At 49.5% G+C, this 18,470-nt stretch overlaps 1 protein-coding gene across 8 annotated transcripts in view; it reads left to right on the top strand.

Annotated features, from left to right (window-relative positions):
* Positions 1 to 18,470, top strand: part of LOC141265411 (poly(rC)-binding protein 3-like) — a 1,492,220-nt gene that overhangs the window by 1,431,522 nt on the left and 42,228 nt on the right. For all 8 annotated transcript variants that reach the window (XM_073678474.1, XM_073678473.1, XM_073678467.1 and 5 more), the window contains one exon: positions 17,452 to 17,621. In XM_073678474.1, coding sequence (XP_073534575.1) covers positions 17,452 to 17,621 — 170 coding nt within the window. The remainder of the gene's footprint in view (positions 1 to 17,451; positions 17,622 to 18,470) is intronic.

Here is an 18,470-nt window from a genome sequence, read left to right as displayed (position 1 = left end):
CGGGCGGTAGGGAAACGATGGGAGTAGTAGTGGCAACCCGGTTCCGTGGCTCAGGGTGGTCAGACCAATGGTACTCTGCTATGCTCTATTGATAATGTCCGACTACACCACCCGTGGATTGCGGTTATTAGGAACCGCCGCTGCATGCAGACCGCTGGGGCTGATGAGGTGTGCAGCTAGGGTAGTGTGACTCCCCACGGGAAGAGTGCAGCCCCAGGGCAGTATAATGGATGTTGGGAGTGATGGTAGTGAGAGTCCCAGTGCTGATAGTGCTGGAGGAGCAAGGAGCACGCAGACAACAGGTTGCATTCCAGGGTCTTTACTAGAACAGGTAAATTGACCCACAAACAGTCCCAGCTAGGAGGGGACCTGGATGTCTGAGAGCAACGGGGAAATTGGCCCTGGTCAGGGTGAGGGTGTAGGCCTACCGTGCTTTCTGCGCTCCTTCTGGCTATCTCCTCGTTATAGGGTAACAGCCCACGTTTCCGAGCTTTCCGTGTATTCTCGCCTGTATGGCCTGCGACGTGGGTTCCTTTCTGCTCCCAGCCTTGTACGGCTTTGCTGGTCCCTTCTGTTGTGGCAGGGCCTCCAGGCTTCTTAGGCCAAGGAATATACAGTCCCCTGCGGACTGGTTATCTGCTGGAGAATGTGGAATCCTTCCAGCCTCAGACACCAAAGTCTGGTAAATTAAGTCCTTTCTCTGCCAAGACAGGCTCTCTTCGCCTCTTGTCTCTGGCTTGTGGCTCTCCTCCTGCCACACTTCCTCTTAGGTGCAGTGCAACTGTCTGTCCCTGCTCTGCTCTGGGACAAGTCTCAGTGCTGAGACAGGCCATCAAGTTCTCTCTAACCCTGCCCCCAGCACCAGCTTTTATAGGGGCAGCCTGCTCCCCCTACTGGCCTGAGACAGGAGGTACTGCATGCTAATGTTCCCCTGACTAGAGAACCTCCCCTTTGCTCTCAGACACAGCTTTATTACATTTTGTGGCATCCAGGCCAGGGTGACACATTCCCCCCTAGTGAAATTTAGTACTCCGGGACTAAACAATACACAAAGACAATATGCATAACTATAAAACTTTAATAGACAAACGACGCACAGATTGAGTTCTTAAGGTCACAGTGTGGCCTGTGACTGGGTGTTAATAACACCAATACAACGGGGAGCCTTAACCCGGTGGGGGTCTGTCCTACCCCAAGTCCTTTACAGTCTTAGTTCATTCCTTGGTTAAGCTCCGAACGCAGTCCATACAAGGTCCCAGTTACAAAAAGTCCATAACCTTTGAGTCCTTACAGTAGCTGCAAGAAACTGAAACACAGAATTACCAAACAAGCATGTAACTTGGCAAACAATTCAACATTTAGCAACAGGGTCATTTACAATTTTAGTACACTCTATATTCTCCAGCGAGCGGGTATCTGCCCCTTTGTGCTCCTGGTTGACCTACGTAGCCCACTGTCTGGTGGTGGACTGACTCGGCTTTCCCCACTAGCGTTAGGGGTACAGCTACCAGCTGGGTGTACAGGTAGGGCAGGCAGCTGTCTGCGGGTCCTTTGGCATACCGCAGGCATGGCAGGCTCACTGTCAGCAGAGGGTTGACTCTCCTGGGCTGCTGGTACAGGCTCTTCTGCCTCTGGAACCGCTTGCTCCTCTTCACCTTCCGGCTCTGGTGTTGGTTGTTGCTGTGCCGGTTGCAGGAAATGCAGGACGGGTACCACTATGGCATCATTTATGCGAGTCCAGGACTGAGGGAACTCTCCGAGAACGGTGCTGATCATTTCTTCTTTGTCCTCTGCGGATTCAAGGTCACTCTGATCCTCTTCTGCACTACAGAGTTGCTCGGGGCACCTTTTGAGGTGGTCTCTGGAGACAACACTAGTGGTTTCTCCTCCGTCCTTGGTGATTGCGCACACCTTTGGGTTGTCGTGGTCAGACTGCAGTACGGTGTAGGGTTTCCTTTCCCACTGGTCGTCCAACTTATGTAGCCTTCTTTTTCGCTTTAGGACTTGCTCACCAGGTTCTAGGGGACCAGCAGGGGCGTGTTGGTTGAAGAGTCTTTCTTGCCTTTCTCTCACCTGGGCCAGGCTCTTCTCCACACTCTCCTGTACCTTCTTGTACTGCAGTTGCCTTTCCGTATCCCAGTCCGCATCCGGGGAGGTGTCCTCAGGTGTTAGGACTCCCATCTCCAGGTCCTTACCTGGTCTGGCTCGCATCAGGTAAGCCGGGGTGCAGTTTGTAGCATTCACCGGGATATGAATGTATAAGTCTATCAGATCCGGCAGTTTTTCTGGCCACAGGCTGCGTTCCTCCAGGGGCAACATCTTTAGGAGATCAATGACTATATTGTTCATCTTCTCACACATCCCGTTGGTTTGGGGGTGGTAAGGCGTTGTACGAATCTTCTTACAGCCATAGAGATTGCAGAACTCCTGGAAGATTTCAGCCTCGAACGCTGGACCCTGGTCTGTCAGGACCTGTTCCGGATACCCGTGTGGACGGCAGAAATATTGCTGGAAGGCTCTGGCCGCTGTTTGGGCTGTCAAATCCTTTACCGGGACCACCACTAGAAAACGGGAATAGTGGTCCACGATTGTCAGGGCATAGATGTATCCAGACCGGCTTGGAGCCAATTTGACGTGGTCCAGAGCTACCAGCTCAAGAGGCTGCGTGGTGACGATGGGCCTCAAGGGTGTCTTCTGGCTGGTGCGGTCCTTCCTCCTCAGGTGACAAGGGCCACAGTCTCTGCACCACTTTTCTACAGCTCCTCTCATGCCGACCCAAAAGAACCTTCCTCTTAGCAGGAACTCCAGTTTCTTCCAACCGAAGTGTCCCGCTCTGTCATGGTAAGCCCCCAGGACCATAGCTGCATCCCACCTTGGGACCACGACTTGCCAGGTCAGCTCGTGCGTCCGGTGGTTAACAATCCTTCTGCACAACTTGCCTTCGTAGAGGAACAGCTTGCTCTTCTCCTTCCATAGCTGCTTGGCTTCCTCTGGGGCATCTGGATCTAGGCGGGCGTCTTCCCGGGTCAGCAGATCTTTCACCAGGCGGACTGCAGGGTCACTATCTTGGGTCTCGGCCCAGCTGTGGTGAGGTAGGGGATTGATCATCACAGTTGTTAGATCCTCCTCCTTCACGCGGTGAGAGTGTTGAGCGGCTCCATACCGGTGAAACGCAGGGAGTTCTACCTCCTCCAGCTCTTCTGGGTCTTCGTCACCCTCAGGTAAGTGAGGCATTCTTGATAGGGCGTCCGCGTTGGCATTGGTTTTGCCTGCCCGGTACTTGATCACGAAGTCATAGTTGGAGAGATGGGCCATCCACCGCTGTTCCAGGGCACCCAGTCTTGCATTGTCCAGGTGTGTCAACGGGTTGTTGTCCGTGTACACGATGAACTTTGCGGAGGCCAGGTAATGCTTGAAGCGTTCTGTCACGGCCCACACCACCGCCAAGAATTCTAGCTTGAAGGAGCTGTAATTCTCCGGGTTCCGTATGCGATCACCCGTTCTCTGCCCTGTTGGTTTTGGGACAGTACGGCTCCCAGTCCCACATTACTGGCGTCTGTGTGGAGAATAAAAGGCTGGCCATAATCAGGGTAGGCCAGGATCTCATCCCCCGTGAGGGCCATCTTCAACTGGCAGAAGGACTCCTCTTCCGGTTTATCCCACTTGAAGGGTGGCTTTTGACTTCTGGACTTAGACTGTCCGATCAGGAGGTCCTGCATAGGAGCTGCCATCTTGGTAAACCCGGGGATGAATCTTCGGTAGTAGCCTACCAACCCAAGAAACTGTCTCACCTCTTTGATGTTCGAGGGGCTTGGCCAGCTCTTGATTGCCGTGACCTTGTCAGGGTCGGGGGCCACTCCTTCCGCGCTTACCACGTGCCCTAGGTACTGGACCTTTGGTTTCAGCAGGTGACACTTCGATGGTTTCACCTTCAGGCCGTAGCCTGCCAGGGCTTCGAACACCTCGGCCAGGTGCTTTAGATGGTCCTCGTAGGTTTTCGAATAGACGATCACGTCGTCCAGGTAAAGGAGGACCGTCTCGAAGTTTCGGTGCCCTAGACAGCATTCCATCAGCCGCTGGAAGGTCCCTGGTGCGTTGCAGAGCCCGAAAGGCATACAGTTGAACTCACTCAGTCCCATCGGGGTGGTGAAGGCGGTCTTCTCCTTGTCAGCCTCTGCCACAGGAACCTGCCAGTACCCGCTAGTAAGGTCCAAAGTAGAAAAGAAGTTATCTGATTTTAGTGCGGCTAAAGACTCCTCTATTCTAGGCAGCGGATATGCGTCTTTGTGAGTGATACGGTTGATTTGTCTATAGTCGACGCACATTCTCATGGTGCCGTCTTTCTTTTTGACCAGAACCAAGGGGGCTGCCCAGGGGCTACAGCTGTCTCTAATGACCCCAACTTCTTTCATCTCTCTTAGCATGCCCTTTGCATTCTGATAATGTGCAGGGGGTACAGGCCTGTGTCTCTCTTTTATTGGTGGGTGGCTCCCTGTGGGGATGTGGTGTTCTATCCCCTTTACTCTGCCGAAGTCTAGCGGGTGCTTACTAAAGACTCTCTCGTACTCCTGTACCACCCGGTAGACTCCTTGTCAGCACCCACGTGGAGTTTCTGGCACCAGTCCTCCTTTTGTTTCTGGGAGCCATTACCCTCCACCTGTGGAGATGGAGGCAAGGGTTCCACGGCCCTGATAGCTTTGTGTTCGACAACAAACAGTTTGGCGAGTGTAGCGTACCTGGGTAAGTGTACTTCCCTCTCCCCAATGTTGAAGATGCGGACGGGCACCCTCCCTTGACGGACATCAACCACCCCCCGGGCTGTCAAAATGGTGGGCCTGCTGTCTGAGTACACGGGTTCTACCATGGCTTGGTAGTCTCTACCTCTCAACCCGATTGCAGTCCGACACCAGATCATCATTTCACTTTTGGGAGGCATGGAAATGGGGAATGGGTCACTCAGTCTTACGCTACCGATCTCACCACCAGACAGTTCTACCTGCTGCCATCTCATCAGGGCTTTTATCTCCTTGTTGAGGACTCTCTGTTGGCTGGAACTAGCATTCACCGCCACCTGTTGTAAGATTACAATTACCTCTGAAAGACAATTTTCAATTACGTTAGTACCCACAGTTATTTTAGGGTGACTTTCACGACGGTCAATGTCCACAATAATCACTCCCTGTGCCGGTAGTTCAACTTTACCAATTTTAATGGTCATCTCCTTGAACCCCATCTGCGGCACGGGTAAGCCATTACTGGCGATGATGCTCAAGTTACTGTCTGGATACCGTGTGATATCAGCATCAGTCCAATACTGCTTAAAAAGTACATAAGGGATAGTGGTTACTTGTGACCCAGTATCCAGCAAGGCGCTCATGGGGATACCGTCCAGCACCACGGGTAAAACCGGGCGCCCCCCAACGTACTTATTACGCCAATTATAAGGGCCTGGTGATCTTATGCCTGGGGGTTGGCCCTCTGCCCCAGGTTGGACCCGTTTAAATTACAGTACCTGGAAATGTGTCCAGGCTGGTTGCATCGACGGCAAATGGGCTGTCCATCCTCTGCATAGCGGTCTGTGGGCCTCCCTCGGAACGACGGGATCCTCCTCTGTCGACGCCACGGGACATCCTCCGGACTTGAAGCCAGCTCGATGGGTCTTGACGGGTCCACTTGTAACGCCTGGACGGTCCTGGTCAACGCCGCGACGCTCCTGGTCAGCTCCTGGACTTGGTGGTGCAGGTCTTTCGACGGGGCTTGGTTCAGGGCCTGTGCATCAGCCCCCACGGGGTCCATAGAGGAGGGCGCCGCCTCCTGGTGGAAGGTGAGAGCAGAGCGCCGGGGGTTTATAGTGCCACTGGTTGCAGATTCACAGAGCACCCTTATGGCCCTGTCCTTAAATTGGGGAAAGGTCAGGTCGGGGTTCTGAAAGAACATGAGGCGCAGCTGGGCCCTGTGGGCGCTGGACAGCAGACCTTCTATGAATTGTTCTGTTAGCAGCTTATCCGTTTCCTGCACACTGCCAGGGTCAGTTTGTTGGATAGCCCTCAAGGCTTCCTGCAGATTTAGGGCATAGTCTCTGATGCTGTCCTGTGCCCGCTGCTTACATCCTTAGAACCTCATTTTAATTTCAGCGGAGGTACGTGTGTCAAAGGTACCCCGCAGCCGGGCCAGAATACCCTTCACAGTCCTTTTCTCCTCAGTGTTCCATGACTTTACCTCCCTTTGGGCTGCGCCAGTTAACTGCCCTGTTAATATGCTGACCTTCTGTTCCTCTGTCAGGGAGTAAACGTGGAACAAACTTTCCTTGAAGTCAGTTAGGGCATGGGGCTCCCCTGAGTATTTGGGCAGCCAGGCCACTCCAGGGATGTAGGGCAGGGAAAAGGGCATCACCACTGTTGCAGCTGCGTTGGTGGTAGTGGGCGCCTCTGTGTCCGACATCTTCCTCCCCCCTAGTTAAGCGTGGCCTACCTTCCGACGATCCTCTTCTGTAGGCCGCGGCTCCGCTGCTGCTGCTCTGGACGAGGACCTTGCGTCGCGTCCTGATGACGTCAGCGTCGCTCTCTCTCCCTTCCAGGACCTTGCGCAGCGTCGGTGCGCGGGGCAGAGCTTCGGGTCCCGCGCGCTTTCGGCGTCCACGCCCCTCTTCTTCCTGCTCGGCGTCCTGAAGATGGCGTCCGATGGCGGGAAGCAGCTGCGGATGGCGGGAAGACGGCAGAAGACGGCGGGAAACGGTCCAAGATGGCGTCTGATGGCGGGAATCGGCTCCGGATAGCGGGATACGACTCCGGACGGCGGGAAACTTCGCCACAGGTAAGTTACAAAAGTCTTTTTCAGGCACGCAGTACCCGGTGGTTGCGGGCACGAAATCCTGCCGACTACGCCAAAGCTGACTCGCCCCCTGGGCCGTGGGGCACTCGGATCCGGGCAATAGGGAACGATGGGAGTAGTAGTGGCAACCCGGTTCCGTGGCTCAGGGTGGTCAGGCCAGTGGTAGTCCGTTATGTGCTATTGATAATGTCTGACTATGCCACCCGTGGATTGCGGTTATTAGGAACCGCCGCTGCATGCAGACCGCTGGGGCTGATGAGGTGTGCAGCTAGGGTAGTGTGACTCCCCACGGGAAGAGTGCGGCCCCAGGGCAGTGTAGTGGATGGTGGGAGTGATGGTGGTGAAGGTCCCAGTACCGGTAGTGCCGGAGGAGCGAAGGAGCACACGGACAACAAGTTACAGTCCAGGGTCTTTACTCACAGTTCGTTTGTTCCGGGTCACTTCCGTCGGCAGTGACCGCCCGAGCCGTGCTGCGTCCACCAGGTGAGGGGCTCGGTCAACTCCCAGGCAGTTCAGGAGCATGGCACAGGACCCCCTTTAATCCTTTCTCTGGCCTGCCTCACCAGTGACCCACTTTTGTCCAGCTGCCGCTGACTAGTGCGGTTAAACGTGGGCCCCGTCCTCCACTGTCCTATATGGTGCCTTCCTAGCAGGTTTGATGAGGTGTCGCACCAATAGATGATCACGACGACCGGTCTTTGGCTGAGGGTAGTTTATCCTCCACCAACTTGGGCTCCGGTACCCTTAATCTGCCTGACCCTTCACCCTGCATTCTCGTGGGTTCTTAGGGTCCCTTCCACCTTCTTGTTCCTGAGCCCTTCTGTTTCTCTCTCTCTTTCTTTGCAGTTCCTTTCTGTTTCTGTTCCTTTCTGTTCCTTTCTCTTGGAGCTGAGATGAGCCAAAATCTCAGCTCCCCTTCACCTCCTCCTCGGCCTCTCACTAGGCCCTTCTGGAGTAGAGCTCCTACAGAGCCTCTACTCCCTGTCTTCTCCTCTCTGGACAGAACCTAGATCTAAGATGGTGCCCACCTTTTATACCTCCCTCTGACCATGAGCCCAGGTGACCAGCAACCAATGAGCTCCTTCCTACGCTCAGGAACCAACCCCTATCTGCCCCTACAGCACTGGGTGTTCCACCCCCCCTCCCCACTCCAGGCAGGGACATAGTCGGTCGTGCCTGCACTTATGTCTAGTGGGAGCACCGTTGAGCTGTCCCTCGGAAAAGGGGTGTGTGTGCTGTATGCAGCTAACTGAGCCCTGGTCCATACTCCATCCTTACCTGGGAGTGGAATATCACACCTCTGGTCTGAGGTGCAATACCCCTGTAGCGGCCGAACCCTTGGGGCGCTACACAAGGATGAGGGTAGGGCAGCATATATACAAGGATGAGGGTAGGGCAGCATATATACAAGGATGGGGGGAGGGCAGCATATATACAAGGATGGGGGAAGGGCAGCATATATACAAGGATGGGGAGGGCAGTATATATACAAGGATGGGGGCAGCATATATACAAGGATGGGGGCAGCATATATACAAGGATGAGGGGAGGGCAGCATATATGCAAGGATGGGGGCAGCATATATACAAGGATGAGGGGAGGGCAGCATATATACAAGGATGAGGGGAGGGCAGCATATATGCAAGGATGGGGGGAGGGCAGCATATATCCAAGTGACTCGCCCCCTGGGCCGTGGGGCACTCGGATCCGGGCAATAGGGAACGATGGGAGTAGTAGTGGCAACCCGGTTCCGTGGCTCAGGGTGGTCAGGCCAGTGGTAGTCCGTTATGTGCTATTGATAATGTCCGACTATGCCACCCGTGGATTGCGGTTTTTAGGAACCGCCGCTGCATGCAGACCGCTGGGGCTGATGAGGTGTGCAGCTAGGGTAGTGTGACTCCCCACGGGAAGAGTGCGGCCCCAGGGCAGTGTAGTGGATGGTGGGAGTGATGGTGGTGAAGGTCCCAGTACCGGTAGTGCCGGAGGAGCGAAGGAGCACACGGACAACAAGTTACAGTCCAGGGTCTTTACTCACAGTTCGTTTGTTCCGGGTCACTTCCGTCGGCAGTGACCGCCCGAGCCGTGCTGCGTCCACCAGGTGAGGGGCTCGGTCAACTCCCAGGCAGTTCAGGAGCATGGCACAGGACCCCCTTTAATCCTTTCTCTGGCCTGCCTCACCAGTGACCCACTTTTGTCCAGCTGCCGCGGACTAGTGCGGTTAAACGTGGGCCCCGTCCTCCACTGTCCTATATGGTGCCTTCCTAGCAGGTTTGATGAGGTGTCGCACCAATAGTTGATCACGACGACCAGTCTTTGGCTGAGGGTAGTTTCTCCTCCACCAACTTGGGCTCCGGTACCCTTAATCTGCCTGACCCTTCACCCTGGATTCTCGTGGGTTCTTAGGGTCCCTTCCACCTTCTTGTTCCTGAGCCCTTCTGTTTCTCTCTCTCTTTCTTTGCAGTTCCTTTCTGTTTCTGTTCCTTTCTGTTCCTTTCTCTTGGAGCTGAGATGAGCCAAAATCTCAGCTCCCCTTCACCTCCTCCTCGGCCTCTCACTAGGCCCTTCTGGAGTAGAGCTCCTACAGAGCCTCTACTCCCTGTCTTCTCCTCTCTGGACAGAACCTAGATCTAAGATGGTGCCCACCTTTTATACCTCCCTCTGACCATGAGCCCAGGTGACCAGCAACCAATGAGCTCCTTCCTACGCTCAGGAACCAACCCCTATCTGCCCCTACAGCACTGGGTGTTCCACCCCCCCTCCCCACTCCAGGCAGGGACATAGTCGGTCGTGCCTGCACTTATGTCTAGTGGGAGCACCATTGAGCTGTCCCTCGGAAATGGGGTGTGTGTGCTGTATGCAGCTAACTGAGCCCTGGTCCATACTCCATCCTTACCTGGGAGTGGAATATCACACCTCTGGTCTGAGGTGCAATACCCCTGTAGCGGCCGAACCCTCGGGGCGCTACATTCCCCCCTGGTAAAGCACAGCACGTCCTCGGGCTGGAAAAGAGCAAAAACAGATAATTACAGGACATGCAAAACTTTTTCAATAACTTTTCACATCAGAAAACAGGCAATACGGTTCAATTCTCTTTATGGGAAACACTTTTCTTTTCTTGTCACTATTATAAAACACTTTGCTAATGCCTCTGGAACTCTTTTGTCATATAAAACATCTTGTAAAACATTTGCATTATTACCTAGCAGCATATAAAACTTTCTCATGTAAAACATTTTTAAGTAAAGCACATTCTTGGATTCTTGGATCTCGACCAGGTAAAGGTGCAACAGTCCAGTAAATCTTGAGGTAGACGTTGCAGTCTTTTTTTTATAAAACCAGTAGGGGGCGCTTTAGGAAGCGCAACTATGTACAAGGGATTGGCCGTTCCCAGTCCTCGGCCGGTTTTAGGGAGAGGAATGGCTGCTCACAGTCCTCAGCCTGTTAAGGGGAAGAGGGATGGCTGCTCTCAGTCCTCAGCCAGGTTACTTAGGGAATAGGGCAACAATCAAACAGTCCTATATCAGTCCCAATGGGGACCACACTTTTCTGGAAACAGTCCCACACAGTTCCTTTATACCCTGACGGGTAACTATGTACACTGGTATGCTACTGTATGCGATACCCTCCAGCCGCTCCTTGCTCCTCATAATCTTCAGGCCCATCCGGGTCCTCTTGATATTCAGCATCCGAGTAGTGTTGTTCCTCTTCCTCTACTACTCTGTGGACATGGAGGGCGTACCATCCCTTCACGCCTTGGTGTCGGGTGTAAGACACCACATCCCCTGGAAACAGATCTCGCCCTCGATGACCCTCCGGCAGATGGCTCTCCACATCTCTCCTCGTTACGAACACATCGCTGATGGTCTCAGGGTCTCGGATGAAACCGCAGCCATGTTCCATGTGAAATTTCACGACAGTCCCGGTGACTCGGGGACCGCGGGCAGCTCGGGGATCTCGTCGGGCCTTCATCTTCTGCTCCGCACTTTGGGCCTGCAGCTTCTCCTGTTTCATGCGCCGCTCCCGCTGCTCCCTCTCGAGCACCTCCAGCTGTTGGCGGCAGTACTCCCGTCGACGGGCGGCATACAGGGGCGCTAGGCCTTGCGACCGGGCCTGCGATTGTGGTCTGCTGATCACGCCCGGGGTCAGAGGGCACGGCATGGGGTGGGGCTCGCTGGTGGTGTCGATGGCCTGGGAACCGGTTGGTAGCGGTGGAGGCACGGTGTCGATGGCGGGTTCAGGTACGTTGGGCTCCGCAACAGGGTGCAGGGGCAGGTCGGCGGCCCCAGGGTTCGGGGTAGGGGTGTCTCCGTTACCTGCCTCTGCTGTCGCGGCCTCCTCCGCGGCGTCGTCCTCGGCCTCCGCTCTGCTTTCACTGCCCTCGGTGGCTGGTGTGCCGCTGGATGTCGACGGCGCCTCCTGCTGCAGGATCACGGCCCGCCGGGCCATTTCTTCTTTCCACCCGGCAATCACGTCCCGCTGCGCCCGGACCATCCTCCGGTCCAGCTCCTCCAGCGCAGCCCGCACATACTCGGGGTCTTCCTTGGGGAGGTGTGCTAGCAGCTCCGTGAAGCTGCATGGGGATTCGGCCTGCAGCAGGCCACGCGCCAGGGCGCTGGAGCTGGTTCCTGTCTCTATCTTTGGGTGTGGCCTGGCCAGACTGATCCAGACCACCCCCTGCCCCGCAGTTTTCTTCTCTTTCCGCCCCCATGGGGGGTGGTCCTGGGGCATTCTGCTGACAATCACTCTCAGGGGCAGCCCCCACGTTGACAGACATTTCTACCGCCGTGCTCATGGTTGTTGGGGGCGGGCTTCCTCTTTGGCGCCATTCTGGGACCCGGCCCACGATGGGAGGCGGCCTCCTGTGGTCTTTTGGCGCGCACATTATGGCGCTCGTTCTTCTGGGGCGGGCGCCATCTTTAGTACAACGATACAGTCTCTTTTCAGGCGCGCAGTACCCGTGGTTAGCGGGCACGAAATCCTGCCGACTACGCCAAAGCTGACTCGCCCCCTGGGCCGTGGGGCACTCGGATCCGGGCGGTAGGGAAACGATGGGAGTAGTAGTGGCAACCTGGTTCCGTGATCAGGGTGGTCAGACCAATGGTAGTCTGCTATGCTCTATTGATAATGTCCGACTACGCCACCCGTGGATTGCGGTTATTAGGAACCGCCGCTGCATGCAGACCGCTGGGGCTGATGAGGTGTGCAGCTAGGGTAGTGTGACTCCCCACGGGAAGAGTGCAGCCCCAGGGCAGTATAATGGATGTTGGGAGTGATGGTAGTGAGAGTCCCAGTGCTGATAGTGCTGGAGGAGCAAGGAGCACGCAGACAGCAGGTTGCAGTCCAGGGTCTTTACTAGAACAGGTAAATTGACCCACAAACAGTCCCAGCTAGGAGGGGACCTGGATGTCTGAGAGCAACGGGGAAATTGGCCCTGGTCAGGGTGAGGGTGTAGGCCTACCGTGCTTTCTGCGCTCCTTCTGGCTATCTCCTCGTTATAGGGTAACAGCCCACGTTTCCGAGCTTTCCGTGTATTCTCGCCTGTATGGCCTGCGACATGGGTTCCTTTCTGCTCCCAGCCTTGTACGGCTTTACAGGTCCCTTCTGTTGTGGCAGGGCCTCCAGGCTTCTTAGGCCAAGGAATATACAGTCCCCTGCGGACTGGTTATCTGCTGGAGAATGTGGAATCCTTCCAGCCTCAGACACCAAAGTCTGGTAAATTAAGTCCTTTCTCTGCCAAGACAGGCTCTCTTCGCCTCTTGTCTCTGGCTTGTGGCTCTCCTCCTGCCACACTTCCTCTTAGGTGCAGTGCAACTGTCTGTCCCTGCTCTGCTCCGGGACAAGTCTCAGTGCTGAGACAGGCCATCAAGTTCTCTCTAACCCTGCCCCCAGCACCAGCTTTTATAGGGGCAGCCTGCTCCCCCTACTGGCCTGAGACAGGAGGTACTGCATGCTAATGTTCCCCTGACTAGAGAACCTCCCCTTTGCTCTCAGACACAGCTTTATTACATTTTGTGGCATCCAGGCCAGGGTGACACACAAGGATGGGGGGAGGGCAGCATATATCCAAGGATGGGGGGAGGGCAGCATATATCCAAGGATGGGGGGAGGGCAGCATATATACAAAAATGGGGGGAGGCCAGGATATATATAAGGATGGGGGGTGGCCAGCATATATACAAGGATGGGGAGGGCAGCATATATACAAGGATGGGGGCATATACGAAGATGGAGGTGAGCATACAGTGGGTATGGAAAGTATTCAGACCCCTTTAAATGTTTCACTCTTTGTTTCATTGCAGCCATTTGGTAAATTCTAAAAATAATGGCAGAGGATCCCCAAATCCAGGTGTGAAAAACTTGTTGCATCATTCCCAAAAAGACTCATGGCTGTACAAGCTCAAAAGGGCGCTTCTACTCAATACTGAGCAAAGGGTCTGAATACTTATGACCATGTGATATTTCAGTTTTTCTTTTTTAATAAATTTGCAAAAATTTCTACATTTCTGTTTTTTTTCAGTCAAGATGGGGTGCAGAGTGTACTTTAATGAGAAAAAAATGAACTATTTAGAATTTACCAAATGGCTGCAATGAAACAAAGAGTGAACAATTTAAAGGGGTCTGAATACTTTGCGTACCCACTTTATTCTTTATTTCTGCAGTCTCAGACCCCTCCTCTTTTCTGTGGCTGCTCTATATTGCTCTCGCCTGCTCATTGTATCAGTTGTTTTTTCTAAACTAAAACCTCAACATTTAGGTTAAATTGCCGTGTTGGCACTTGGCGATAAATAAGTGGGTTTTGGACTGGGCACTCGGTCTCTAAAAGGTTCGCCATCACTGCCCTAGAGTCAAATGCTGACTAATTGTATATTCTTTCATCTAATATTCTTGTTTTATTTGTCATCTTCTATGCACATTTTCTATGAAATATAAGTGTTCGCATGGATTTATGGTACTAACGCAAGCTTTAAAATTGTGAGTTATTTTATGTGCTGCCCTGTTTGCTTAACAAAGCCAGACAATAACACATTATGGCCTAATGGGTCTAACCTAGTGTTAGTTATACGGTACTTAATCTTCCATGAGAATCTCCATGTAGATGGTTCAGTATACACCACCAAATGGCAAATTGTACTACCAATTACCAATGTGATGCCAATTTTACATTTTTAGTGGGAATTCTCTGAAACATGGGTCACTGAAGATTTTTTTTACTCTTATTAGGCTTCTAATGCCTACAACTGCATAGTTCCTTGTGTGCTTTTTAGTTACAGTTTGAATCCCCCTATAGGAAACTGCTGCTGCTGTGGAAGCTGCAGTAGTCAAAAACCCATCCCCTCATTATGTGATCTGCAGCTATTCTGTATAATGCTATTGAGCGTTAGGCTTTTACTCCTCACTTTGGCTCAGTGTGTAGTGCAGAGCATTGACAAGTTGTAAAATGGGTAGACTTCAAAGTAGATATGGTCTAAAAATTGCCTTGATTTTTCAAATTGTAAAAATGTTAGCAGTTTTCCATTGTAGAAAAAAATATCTGTATAGTTTTTCAATATGATTTATAAAAAAAATGGTTAAAATAAAATGGCTAAAATAAAACATAGGTTGTTTAAATAAAATACTATTATTGTACTATAATATATAAATGTCTCAACCCCGGGTATTAAACATATGATTTACAGTTTGCAATTTCGAGAAAAAAAAAAGTATAGTATTTAAAGGGGTAATCCACTACTTGTAAAACCCCTTCTTAGATGCTGTATTAGCCATGTAAAACAAAAAATAAGATACCCCCCCCCTCCTGGATCACCATTGTTGGCACTTGGGTGAAATTGTTATGTCATGTTAGCGCTGCAGGCAATCAGCAGTCACTAATGGGCTGCAGGAGAAGACTCACCTACCTCAGATGTCTGAGTTTCATCCAAGACAAATGTGAGCCCATTAGTGGCCCCTGATTGGTTGCAGTGCTTATATGGCATAACAATGTTACGCGAGTGTCCTCAGAACCAACGCCAGCATCGCTGGTACAGCGCTGACGCAGGGGATGGTACCTGTTCTGTTTATTTTACATGGGGGAATACAGCATTTATGAGAAGCTGTTCAAGTAGTGGACAACCCAATCTTTTAAAAATATATAAAATTCACAAACTTTGAATTACTTCAATAAGATAAATTTCCTACCCTGCAAAATATGAATATTGGCTTGTGAGGATCACAGTACACTTGATTGTTTGAAATAATTTACTTAAAATACAATCTACCAGTGATTTTAATTGCTGCACTTATTGTCTTCATTGACATTCACACATGGTTTTTCAGAGATTTCAGCATAATTACTGGTTCTAGTAGCAACAATGTGCAGAATGAATACAGTATATTAATACTTCCTGCCCCTGTTATTAATTACCTAGTAGTTATGCACTGCATTTTTTTTAGGGTCCTGCAAGACTTAATTTCAGACAATAGTAGGCATAATTATTTAAAGTTTACATAAGAATGAATGACATTAACATAGCTCTCACTTGGATTGCTTAAAGAAAAGAACAACATTTAGAAGTAGGCCAAATACATTTTTTATTGACAAGCAAATTTTTTTTTTATAGGTATAACAAGAATACATGTCAATTGTAAACATCTATGTATATAGCAGAAATCTGAGTTGTTAAAATATAACTTTTAATAAATATACTTAAAAAACAGCCGATGAATTGTACATTGTGAAGATCCAACATGATGGACATAAAGTATAACGGCTCCCCTGATGATTCAAGATGGGTGATGAAACGCGTTAGCCTTGATTTACACAGGCAGCTCAAAAATTGGGGAATGAAGTGCCCCTATATGTGCATGTTGTAAAATGTATATTGCCTGTATAACTAAGTGGCAGGTAGTGTGGAACAAAAAACTAAACCTTGCTGTAGAATAGTTATATTATAAATAGTGGAATAGCAGGTGTTAAAGGAATATCGTTCCTCCGATGATGAAATAATGCTCCGGTTAATAAATAAGTTGGTAATGTGTGGATAAAGGTACTGTGGCGATAGAGACTAGCCACTTAGTACACACCTGTCTTTGATCCAGACCAAAAACTGGAGGTGATGGGTTGAAACTTAAAAAAAGGGTAGTGCAATATATGTTACTAATCTGTTTGTCGTGTCACAATTGTTTGGATATTTTTTGTGTTTTTTAAGTATATGTATTGTTATATTTAAAATTGTAATGTATGTTAAAAGCGTAACTACCACACTGTTAAATACCAACTTCTCAGGATTATTTTGTCCAGCTCTCTTTATTGTACTCAGCTGTGTGTCCACCCTATGTCTTCACATTTTCCTCTCACAGCTTGAATGAGAAGTGCTCATGGGTTGTTAGGACAGACAAGTGAAGGTCTCCAATTACTGTGTTTGTACTTCATAGGCAGGCAGGGGTTGTCCAACTACAAACAGTGTATAAGACCTTCCAAGAACGCTTTAAAATTATGAAATAAACATTACTCACCTTACCTATCCCTCACCTTTAATGTTTTAATGCTACCCAATCCCATGCCTTTTTACTTTTTGGTATATCCATGCTGTCATCTGATTGAATGTTGTGGTGTCCAAGTGATCTATGCGTCACAGTTACTCAGGCACTGTTAAAACGGGAGCAATGGGGGAAGAATTCTGTGAGGTTTTATTACATATTTTAATTGGTTAGAGAACATTGTGGTAGGTAGCAGAAAATCCCACAAGACAATATGCTGCAATACCAAAGTATTGACATGTAAAGTACCCCAGACTGGTCCAGGATTAAAATAAATGTTTTAAATAATTAAAAACATTTTTTAAAAATCCATAAAATATGAATTCAAATCAGCCCCCTTTTCCCATTTGGTAATTAAAAAAAGTGAGATGGGTGGATAAGGGTGCACTAGCCAGGAGGTTGCCACATTCCCCAATGCACAATACAGAAAAACATAGGACGAGGCCAGCATTCCTTTAGTATTAAAATCAATGTAGATGGTTGAATTCATGTGTTCATTAATTGAAGAGTGCAGCTGGGTAGTGTTTGTATAAGGGGGCAGCCAGACGGCTGTATTTCTCGTGAGAGGATCGCATCGCAGTGCACGGACTGGCCCGGCACCTCTCCTGATCTGAGCGTCACAGATTGATGTATTTCTATGCAGCTGTCAGGCTCAAGTCAGGAGAGGTGCCAGGCCAGTCCGTGCACTGCGATCCGATCCTCACACAAGAAATACGGCCGTCTGTCAGCCCCCTTAGTGTCTGTATATTGACCATGGTGTATGTGCTCCTGCAGATTAATTTAAGACTATTGGAGTGCTGGCCTTGTCCTATGTTTTTTAGCATAAATACTACATATATCCACACATATTGCTAGCCAATCACTGGCTATGTATTGTTATAATTTATTTTAATATTTTACAGCATTTAGAGTGGTTAAAAAGAAACAAACAGGTTTTCACAACCCAATTAAGCACCTTAAAGATGACTGTATCTAAATTGCCAATATCTTGCAATTTTTTTATTTATTAAAAAAATGTTCTTTAATACAGACACATATGAACATGGTTGCTTGTATTCTTACTTGTTAAAAAACTTCCAATGACGTACTATTTCTGGCTTTCAGTTAATAGGCTGCATAATTGGTCGACAAGGCAGCAAAATCAATGAAATCAGGCAAATGTCCGGCGCACAGATCAAAATTGCAAACGCATCAGAAGGCAATGGAGAAAGACAAGTCACGATTACCGGATCTCCCGCAAACATCAGCTTAGCACAATACCTTATTAATGCCAGGTAAGCTCACAAATTACCAGTTGTAAATTTTCCCTGTCTTATAGGATTTTTTAAAGTATCCAGTTTAGCTGAAGATAGTTAAAATAGTGAAGGTTTAGGCAAAGTACGTAATATTTAATACATCGTAGTTACTTCCATAGTGCAGTCCAATGGGTTTTATAAACTATAAGTGAATACTATGCCTTTGGAATACATAACCAAACACTGTAGCATATAGCATGGTGTATACTTTATTCTACCACAAGAATACTGTCACCATAACGTAGCCATAAGCTCAGTATTTTAGAAGTGCATTTGCAAATTCGGAATGGAAAGGTCTGTCTGTATACTTTAATGAAATGACACAAGACCAGACAGCAAGACAGATTTAATTTGTAAGCTGGAAATTACATTCCCAACTTATTATAAAAATCTGCTTTTGCAAAATAGATATTACATTTAGCTTTACCATTAACAGTGCAGATATGAGAAAATTGGCAGCATAAGGAGGCATGTGATGTTCAACTACATCAATCTTTCAACTAAATCCTTTTGATGGGTGCCTGGATTTTCAGGGACAGAATTAATATATAAAATTCACATTCCAATGGTCCTAATAATAAGTTGAATCTGTAAAATAATAATACAGTGAACAAGCCATTTTCTTCATTTACTTTCAGTTCTGTCTTCATTAATTGATTGCTCATTTGTTAATATAGTAGATACAATATTTATTTTGTACTCAATCTATAACTATACAGAATCAGATATAGGATTACTTTTAGGAGTGTGTTTAATATCTATAAGGAATACTTCTAAATTATAGTGATAGCTAAAACCAGTGGTGTAACTAGAGTCCGATGGGCCCCG

The sequence above is a fragment of the Phyllobates terribilis genome, unplaced genomic scaffold, assembly GCF_046119375.1.
Source record: "Phyllobates terribilis strain yellow unplaced genomic scaffold, ASM4611937v1 Scaffold_4__5_contigs__length_816908805, whole genome shotgun sequence".
Lineage (NCBI taxonomy): Eukaryota > Metazoa > Chordata > Amphibia > Anura > Dendrobatidae > Phyllobates > Phyllobates terribilis.
The sequence above is the reverse complement of the archived record's forward strand: the minus strand, read 5'-3'. Positions and strand labels throughout refer to the sequence as shown.